The sequence below is a fragment of the Sinocyclocheilus anshuiensis genome, unplaced genomic scaffold (assembly GCF_001515605.1).
Source record: "Sinocyclocheilus anshuiensis isolate Anshui unplaced genomic scaffold, SAMN03320099.WGS_v1.1 scaffold371, whole genome shotgun sequence".
NCBI lineage: Eukaryota > Metazoa > Chordata > Actinopteri > Cypriniformes > Cyprinidae > Sinocyclocheilus > Sinocyclocheilus anshuiensis.
The window spans coordinates 147040-157263 of record NW_015549597.1 but is presented as its reverse complement, the minus strand read 5'-3'; the positions used below and the strand labels follow the sequence as shown (position 1 = coordinate 157263).

The window sequence follows — 10224 nt, the reverse complement described above, 5'->3', positions numbered from 1 at the left end:
TCCTCATTTTCTCTCCTTGCATCCTGCCCTCACATCCTAAGGGATGGAGCTATGACTCGAAGAAAGGAAACTATAATGGGCAAATAAGAAATGAGAAGCACCTCTTTCTCCCTTCCTTCCTTCCCTCCGTCCTTCCTTTCTCCCTTCCATCCATCCAATTTTATTAAAGACTAGCACAGTGTATCACAATACTTTTATTCAAATAACATAATGTGTATGGCAGTGTCCTTTTGAAACTCATTTAACTTGCTCTTAATTTTCTATAGATGTATCGCTATATGACAGCATTTCTGTTGGACAGTGGAGTGAGCATCGAGCCATGTAACCGCTATTCCTCTGAGACTAATGGAGCTAAAATCACATCCACCCGACACTGGTTAGAATCACTGCTTTTTTTTTTTTTTTTATCATAATTTTTCAGTTGTTCAAGATCAACATTTAAACTATATGTTAATTATTAAATTCTAACACATCATAAACTGGTCTACTTTTTAAATTCTGTTGATGACGGTGTTTAAAGATACGACAATTTTGAATTCTCCAGGCTTGTGGGAGAACGGGTGGAGGTCCTGCAGGGCTGTATAGCTGAGCTGAGCCCTGAGGATAGTGCCGTCCTCAGAGCAGGAGTGAATGACTTCAGTGTCATGTACTCGACGCGCAAGAGATGTGCTCAGCTTTGGCTGGGGCCGGCTGCCTTTATCAATCATGGTGAGAGAGCCCGTATGCATAAATGGATCAGTAATATTCATCTTTTTCAAAATACGGTCTTTGATAACGTACAGGATCTGATTACAATATTTTCTGTTTTGTTTTTATTGCTGGGAGAAGACTGCAGACCCAACTGTAGGGTAAGATACTAAATGATTGCTTTTGCTTAACCAGCAAATCTTTTGAATTGCGTACACTTTACACTACTATATATGTAGTGTATCTTGCAGCTTGAATGTCCATTTATGTACATTAGATTCATTAGACTTCTCTTTAAAGTTTAACTAGGTCTTGCTAGATCTGATAAAAGAGAGTAAGGCGTTTCTTTCATTTGCTTTCAGTTGTCATGTTTGTATTCACTCTATAATATATAAAACTATACCAGTTTTTCTTTAGTACAAATGACTGATTCGATACCTGCACACAGTCGGCTGATGCGTGTGTGCACTGAGATGTGCTTAGGTACACATCTGTGTGTGATGCACCATCTTGGCATCTTGATTGTACACCGACAAGACAAGAATCTGGTATGTCACAGTAGATCTGTGCAAGTGGTGAAATGCAGCCTAATAGACCCGTCACGGTCCGTTATTTCTTTAACAATTATCAAACAGCAGTATTGACAAGACAAAACCATTTACTGCTCATGTGTGGATCACTTTAATAAGCCTTTTAAGAACACTTTGTTTCATGTCATTTGTTTCTTTGTTCCTTATTGAAGTGGCTTGTCTTGAATAATTGAGAAAGCAATGTTTCTCTCATTGAAACACACTTGAAGGCTGTATGGTATTGTTTTTGATGTATTATTTATTTAAATAGTAAGGAGTTTGGTATCAAGTGATTTTAACATTTTGTGACATTTCACTGGTATTGGTATGTATTACTGAACCTTGGTATCATTACAACCCTACCATGATAATAATGCAAGCGAAAGTGTTTACTTGGAAATTGGCGCTTGTTCTTTTAGAAAAACGTGAGACAATGTGCTGTTTTGTTGTAAATCGAAGAGAGAAATAAGTGTACTGATAAAGGGCAATGATACAGAAATTAACGGTTACACTTTACTTGAAGGGGTGTGCATAAGACTGACATGACACCTTCATAATCATGACATGACACATGTCATGAATATGAAGGTTTTTTATGCATGTTTATGACAACTGTCATTAAGTGTCATTTGCTCAGTTATGTAATTTCTAATGCAAAGATGACATTGTTTGAGATGTCTTTGTTATGGGCTATGGTTAGGGGTAAGGGTAGGGGTAGGGTTAGGTCAAATAATGTCATATTTGCATTAAAAATGACATAACTGAGCGAATGACACTTAATGACAGTTGTCATAAACATGCATAAAAAACCTTCATATTCATGACATGTGTCATGTCATGATTATGAAGGTGTCATGTCAGTCTTATGCACACCCCTTCAAGTAAAGTGTTACCAAATGAACATTTCTCCTGTGTTCTCCTGTATCATTTCTTTTCTTTTATCTGTATGCACCACTGATCTATATTATAGATCAGTGCTATGCACATATATTCTACTCGGGTTGTGTTAACTTTAAAACATTGTGCCCTTTACAGGATTTTAAAAAGCACCGAAAGATCATTTCAAACACTGTCCATTACTTTTACAGATAATTTAAACTAGTGCTGTCAAATGATTAAGATCCAAAATAAATGTTTTTGTTTACATAATATATGTATGTGTACTGTGTATATTTATTATGTGTATATATATAAATGCACACACATACAGTATATGTTTTGAAAATATTTACATGTAAATATGTTTATATATTTATATTCTTATATTTTATATTATATATAAATATATTTAATATACAACAACATATTTTTCTTAAATATTTACATGCATGTGTTTGTATTTATACATAATACATATACACAGTATACACGCATATATTATGTAAACAAAAACTTTTATTTTGGATGTGATTAATCGCGATTAATCATTTGACAGCACTAATTTAAACCTAGCTCATATTTTTAATTGTAACTATTTGTATGTGATTTCACTCTCTTTGTGATTACAGTATTATTATTATTATTATTATTATTATTATTATCATTAACTCATTTCCATGTTTTTTTCAAGTTTGGGTTGTTGTTGTCCTAAATGTAAATACATTGACTGACTTATACAAAAAAAAATAAAAAAATACACTACTGTTCAAAGATTTGGGGTCAGTAAGATATTCATTATATATTAAAGAAATTAATACTTTTATTTAGAAAAGATGCATTAAATTGATCAAAGTGACGGTAAAGGCATTTATAATGTTACAAAATATTTCAGTCCTTTTAAACTTTAAAAATCTTACTGACTTCAAACGTTTGAACTGAAGTTTATTAGTGAACGTAAATTTTATTATTTATTTTATTGTATTATTTTATCTGACTTCAGTCCTAACAGGGCATCACCCTTTTTTTAATTACATTTCCTTAATTTGTTTTCACTTGTTTCCCGGCATATGACTAAATAGATTATAGGCAAACAGTGTATACTGAAAAGTAATTTGCTCATACTGTTTCTGTTCCTCCTATTAGTTTGTCCCTGGAGATAAGAATGGAGCTTGTATAAAAGTGGTGCGGCCCATCTCACCGGGGGAGGAGATTACCAGTTACTATGGGGACAGCTTTTTTGGAGAGAATAATGAAATGTGTGAATGTTGCACATGTGAGAGGTGAGAGAATATACGTTAATACTGCTTCAAGGCCAATCTGCTGTGGGTATTATAGTGATGCGGGATCTATAACGCACAATTATCTCAATGGATGCTTGTAATTGGTCTGAACTGTATTAGGGTTTAATGTCAATTAGGTTTCTAATGACATAAATACATTTAAAAGCCTTTTAATCTGCTTTTATCACAACTCTAATGATGCCAATCGATGCAGGAGAGGAGAGGGATCATTTAAGAAGAGAGACCAGTCACCAGATGTGGCTTGCTCTGGGGATCCTTCAGGACAGAAATATGAGTTCAGAGAGACCGACCTAAGGCTTAACAGGAATAGGGGAAATGGCACCCCAAAGCCATTTCTCACTGTATCAAACTCAGGTATGCTTGTTATGCCATTCATATTTAGTTGTTTTCTTATTACTTGTGTCCTGGAAAAAAATGTATATGTTCTGAGTGTAAAATTACAAGGGTTATAATTAAGCATCCCATGCAATTTCCTAATAAAGTGGTAAAAAGCCTGTATTGGCATAATCTCATTATGGCCAACCGCTTAACTCTGGATGTCTATTCTTCTTGTCTCATTCTCTTGTCAGCCTTGCCAATGAGGAATACATATTCCCAACGGACAAAGAGGAACGCCCTTGTTTTGAGCAAGATGAGAAAGACTGATAGGTGGAGGAGGAGGGAGGAGCATTGTAAACAGGTGGAAAAGAGGACACAAAACCTCTTATCATCTTTGCCTCACCTCAAGCTAAAGGAGCTGAGCATCTGCCTCTATCAGCACAGCACAAATTTCCTATTAAGCTGTAAGGACCCCTTGAGCAAAGAAAGGGCCCTGCTATACCTAATTGAGAAAGAGCGACCAAAACCAGAGAGGATCACAAAGAACAGCAAATCTGTCTCTCCACCTCTAAGTAGTGCCAACATAAATGGACCGGAGGAGAGGAAAGATGAGGATGGAGAAATGTTAAATGGAGACCCCGTAATTAGATTTAAACCCTTTACTCTTGGATGTGTTTCCAGTGTACATGAAAGAGACAGCATGAAGGCCAAGGGAGGTAACATTGATGCATCATCTGTCAGAATTGTCCACCAGGGCATTTCCTCAAGGACCAGGAATATCCTTCGTAGTCGTCTGAGCAGTCTCCAGACAAGGAGGCGATCTAAACTCTCCAGATTCAACAAAAGGAGGACCAGACTGATCAAATCCAATTCTAAACTCTCTACAGGGCAAAATGAATGCTCTGACTCGCAGACACGAGATGGGAAGCGGCAAAAAAGAAGCGAGGTTGCGTCCACGGACACTACTAACCCTGTTTTAATCTCTCCAGGTAAACCATGTAATGATAAACATGTACACGTTGATGGAGACGCTGGGACTAACAGTGACAAATCATCACAAACAGAGAGCACGGTGATCAGAGAGACGCAGCAGAGTGTCTTTAGGGATTGCCTCAGGGAAGTGGCTGGTGATGTTAGTGTTTGTGTAGCTTCAGAGACCTCAGGGGATAACAAGCAAAATCACAGGCAGTCTGTCTCTTCTAGCGCTGTTAGCGATACACCCTCCTTGTCTTCACCATCTCTTAATAGTCCTGTCTCTTTTCACTCAGGGTTAAATCGTTACCTCAGAGTCAGTCTGGTCAGGGTGGCTATCCCAGGAAAGCCAGAGGATGAAAGTACAGGTCAGAGGGAGGCAGACAGTAGAAGAGACAAGGTTACAGCACCAGCAGCAGCGTCAGTACAGCAGAACACAAAATTTAATGGGAGCAAAGACGGCAATAGACAAGGTAAGAAAGGGGTGAAGGAGTTGTATTTCACACCAGTAAATATGGAGAGTGCAGATAAGTACTTAAAAGTAACATGTGATTTAGAGACTGGCAAAAAAACAGTCACACAACCTGTTGCAAAAGAACTTGTGGATGCGTACGGTAAGGATAGCCACAGTGAGCATGAAATTGAAGGCAAGCAAGATAATAAAGTTGTAACGGTTGCGTCTGTTGAAGTTACAATTCCCAAAAATTCAGAAGTTGCTGTAAAGGAACGGAAAAGAGCCGATAAGGATGAGAAACAAGCACATGTTGAGCGCATACCTGAGGTGCAGGATAAAGAAAGCACGATCAAGAAGCAGGAAGAAGTAATCGTTGAAGACAATCACTTGAAAAAGAAAGTGGTAACAGCACGTTTTGGTAGCAGGACTGTTGTTGTTAAAGAGGCAAGGGTACTGCTGAAGGATATTAGAAAGAATTTGAGTTGTAAGTTTAGTCAACAAGATAAGGACGCTAATGACCACCAACCTCCGTGTGGTTACAGTGATAAAAGGGAAGCTGATAATATAAAGACACTATCACTTACTGACAATAAAGAGACAAAGGACAAGCATGAAGCACTTAATAACGGGAATGAGAACCCTAATAAAGGACTCACGGCAGCTGATCAAACAAATATACATGGAGATACTCAAGTGAAACAGTCAGAAAACACTTTGATTTCCTCAGAACCTCTATCCATGTGCAAGGTTTCTCTGGATCACAGTCCCCAGAGCAGCATTCCCTTAAAGAAACGAGCATTTCGAGAATCGCTTGATACAGACCCAGAACAGGATGTTAATGTACCTGCAACGCCATGTACTGATGTCAGTAAAGGCAAAGAACCCAATTCGGACAATCTGTTACCTAAGCCAAGCGAAAGCAGCAGTGTGGATACAACATTGTTGAAACATTCAGAATCAAGTTTAACTCTCAAAGCCAATGTTGGGTCCAAAAAGCGTGGCTCATCCAAGTTGATAAAGACTTCGTCTAAACAGTACTGTAAAGCTCTTCAGAGTGCTCATCGTGGACCAGGAAGAAGCAATGTCAGAGTTCCTGAATGCAGAGATGGCACAAGTAATGTACATGTTTGTGAGAGGACAATCAATGACCCTAAGCATGAAACATCTAAAATGACAGAAGCAGTCAATTGTAACATGGGAGAGGAGAACCAAGCGAAAAGTGACAAAGGAGTAGAAGGAAGAAATAAAGGAACAGGGGACTGTGAGATTACAGATAATATTGAGCATGCCATCAGCGATGAGTTGTCTACCTCAAATGTTTCGGATAACACGGAAGATGAGCAGAAGCTTATCCGCAGAATCCGCCTTAAGAGGAAGAGGGGAAAGGAGTGGGCAATGGAGTGTACGGATGAGGCAAAAAGTGTTGCGGACAAGTCAAGCCCACAGCAATGCTTGGCTTTAGTTGACCCTTTTAGGGCCATTTTGGATTCTGTCTCAATTTTAAATGCAGAAATGGAGAGGATTCGGGGTCATGGGGAGGCCGATAACGGCGTAGGTTTGGAGAAAGCCACCAAAGCAGTTCAAGACGTGCTGGAACATTGCAGAAAAGAATGTGCAGCTAAGCCATGTAAAAGACAACAAAAACTATCGGCTGTTTGCATTAACAAGAAGAACGTTAGTACACCAAAAGAAATTGTTCAAGACAGTAGTGATGTTACCGACAAGCAAATACAACAAAAATCATCTGACCCAAAAATTGAGGCAGACATTGATGACATTAAACCGTTACCTCTGATTAGATTGTGCAGGAGAGCTGAAGGCAGGTGGGAGGTGGAGTGGAAAGAAGCTCACAATGAAGATGGGAGCACTGATACTGTGCACGGGGAGCCAGAGGAATTAACATCTGTCTTCTCTACAGCAGCAATAGTGGAACAGATGCCTCTCGGCAATGTTAAAGACGAAAACCCGTCTCAGTGCCAGCAACTAATGGCGGGGCGTAGTTGTACCAAGGGGACAGAGACCTTCAGAGATCCACTGAGTTTTGAGACTTCACCCTTACCATTATCCCTTTCACCTTTGTCACTTTACTCTCCCTGTTATGATGGGCTGGCAGGAGTTAGTAATGTCAGTGGGAGTATTCAAGCAAAAGAGAATGTAAGAGAGCAGGTGTCAGACAATTTCGATAGTCTTAAGCCTGGAGTTAGTAGAAGTGACAATAAAGAAAGCAATGACATTTGCTTGAGTCACAATTTGTTACAGATTAATAAAAGTCTGTCAAAACTCCAGGCTCTGAGCCAGTCACAGGTATGCGAGAAAAGTGTGCCCACTAATACCAGTGTAACCCCCTCTCAGATTCAGTCTCCTCCCATTTCTCCCTTTTCCACCGATTGTGGCTTTAGTAACTATTCTGAAGATGTGCTTGAGTTTCCATGTTTAAATCTCGAAAGCTACGATCAGATGCCTGCACAAAACAACTTGGCAGGCTCTTTAATAGATTACTATCCTGGTGAACCACATAACACCGGGTCCTTCAGCAGCCCCTTTTCCCAAAGTCCCACTGATGCATGGGATCCGGAGACCCCTTACCTAGGATCCCCAAGCCCAGTGAGTAACTTCAGTAGTGATGAGGAGCTAAGTTTCCCGGATATTGTCTTTGCTCAGTCTGACACATCCTCATCTATTGGTGCATCTCAACTCAGTCTCTTCAAAGATAAGCTCTGTAATACAGCCACGAGTTCTGCTCCTCTTCAAGACCCCGAGAAAGATCTGTACTTGTCTGATGGCGAGTTGTCAAAAACTCCCATAGAGCTCCAGGTCCAGGAAGTTTCAGCAACACAGTTTCTCCCCAAAGACTTGACAATGTTTAACAATGCATCTACAAGTGCTAAACAGCCTGGGCACCCAAATTCACGCCTGCATCCTCAGGATAAAAAGTTAAACTTTCTTGATTCCATTGTTAATTTGAAGTCCTCCGAGTCAGGATTTGCAAAAATTGACGTTAAAGACTATGGACCTCTCAACCTGCATAGCTCAAAGGCTAAATACGAATCTGTCTTTCCAAACCAGTCAACACAAAGTCTACATGGTGTTGGACCTCAGAGTAACCTTGTTACACCCTTCCATGCTGATTATCCAGGTGCTTTCAGCTCTGGTAATGCACTTTTTCGTAGCAATGACAAGAAGCTTCCTTTTTTTTCAAACCCCAAGAATGTCTTGAAAAACGAGGAAGGCCAGAATGCTTGTCGAGTTTCTGTGGCTGCAGGCAGCTCAAAATCTCACAACAACCTGGAAAGCATCTATGCTTGTCCAGGTCCATCAAGCTCTCACAGTGGAAAAGAGTCTTCTGCTAGATGTCCTAATGCTGGGTTCTCAAGATTGGCTGAAAATCTGCAGAAAAACCCAAAGAATGTCCCTTCCAAACAGTACCCTGCTAATCCCGGTCCGCAAGGTGATCGCATTCACCCTGTTTACTTTATCAGCTCTAGCAAAACCACATCAAACTTTTTCAAGAACAATGCAGGCCTAAAGTCCCAGATCTCAAGAAATGATAAAGATCCATCTCTGTCCTCCGCGTTTTTATTTCCCTCATCTCAAGGTTCTCAATCTTACAGTACATCACAAAGCAAACTCTCAAAATTGGAAAAACCCCATGCTGTTGTGGCTCCCACTCAAAACACTCAACTTTCTGGAGTGTCTTCTATCCAGCCCAATAAGAATCAGATGTGTTCAAACATTTCTCACTGTGATTCTTCTGATTTCAACTTCAGCTCCTCTCTTTCACCTCCTGCGTCGCAGCACAGCAGTCCTCATCTGGGATACAGAGAATCCTCAATCCATGGGGTCCCTTTGATTAAAACTCAGTCAACTACCTTTGAACACAGTCAAACTCCTCACCAGTCTTATGTAGTGAACTTCACCGGAGATCATTCTCTGACCCTGGGCTACAGTGAGGATGGTGAAAGCTTGAATTATTCTGGTTCAGGACCTGCAAATTACACTTATCATTGTCTTATGGAGCCTTCGGGAACTCAAGGAAGGCTGGTTGTAGAAGCGTGTGGTCCCTCAAACTTCTCACCTCCTCCCTCTGTGAGTATGTTTGCAGGGTCTAAAGTCCACGCAGGCCAAAACAGTAAGGATCAGCAGCATCAGGGGACAGGAACTCACCCATGTAATTCTCTACACTTCTCCACCTCCCACTCGCAAAACACCCCCATAACAGAACGCAAGCCTAAGAGACTTAGGCTTGTGGTGACTGACGGTACAGTGGATCTGGACCTACAATATACTGATTAATAACGACCATTTGTCATTGATATGCTGAGACTTTATTTATTTCAAACAACTTTAATGTAATATGTTCTTTTTGTTTTCATTAAACTTGTATCATGTAAAATGTCCTGTTCTTAGCATCAAAACAGATTTTCTTGAAATATTTAAAGACATATTTTTATTAGCACACTTGCTCAGTTATTTGTATGCTACATGATGAATTTTCTTTAGTACCTTATTATAGAAGAAAATATTTTCATGCTAGTGGTTCTGTTAAAACAGAATATAAAAATAGATATTCTGTTCGTCCTGTAGTACATTAGACGTGCCACATGGTGGGGATGTTGTTCTCCACAATGTGAAAATTCTCTGTTTCCTCCTAGCCTTTTCAGTTCGGAGTTAGCAGTCTAGATTGCAGAACATGTGACCGATCATATGTGAGAAAAAGAAGTGTGGCTGGCAACTTGCACATTTCAGTGGGTTAGCACATGAAGGACCAGATCAGGGAGCGTGTGCTTTTAATTTAGGGTTGTTTGAAAGCCCATTTGTCAAGTTAAATGAGAGTGTGCACCACTGATTGCACAAATATTTGTGAGACATATGACAAACACATACTTTGAGCAGCTCTCAGGTGTCCTGTATTTGGTTTAGGGGATTCCTGCATGTCATTAAAGGACTGCAGCAGCTGCTACATTAAATGCATACAAATCACGGCAATTTCAGCATCTTTACCATCTGTGATGTCATTTATTTGAATAGACTCCCATCTTTTCCA

The 10224-nt window shown here is 39.7% G+C and overlaps 1 protein-coding gene across 1 annotated transcript; it reads left to right on the top strand.

Moving 5' to 3' along the window:
- Positions 1-272: 272 nt before the first annotated feature.
- Positions 273-9732, top strand: LOC107658443 (uncharacterized). The gene is made up of 6 exons (XM_016446989.1): positions 273-376; positions 545-708; positions 829-848; positions 3279-3415; positions 3630-3790; positions 4006-9732. The coding sequence occupies exons 1-6, from the start codon at positions 279-281 to the stop codon at positions 9471-9473; spliced, it is 6048 nt and encodes a 2015-aa protein (XP_016302475.1). The 5' UTR covers positions 273-278; the 3' UTR covers positions 9474-9732.
- The last annotated feature ends 492 nt before the right edge of the window (positions 9733-10224 follow it).

What these genes read in the sequence shown, in the direction of transcription:
- LOC107658443 (XM_016446989.1), top strand. Translation starts at nt 279, where the DNA reads ATGACAGCATTTCTGTTGGACAGTGGAGTGAGCATCGAGCCATGTAAC. An exon ending in GGCTGCCTTTATCAATCATG is followed by an intron (nt 709 to 828) that starts GTGAGAGAGCCC and finishes TGCTGGGAGAAG; the next exon opens with ACTGCAGACCCAACTGTAGG. An exon ending in GAATGTTGCACATGTGAGAG is followed by an intron (nt 3,416 to 3,629) that starts GTGAGAGAATAT and finishes CAATCGATGCAG; the next exon opens with GAGAGGAGAGGGATCATTTA.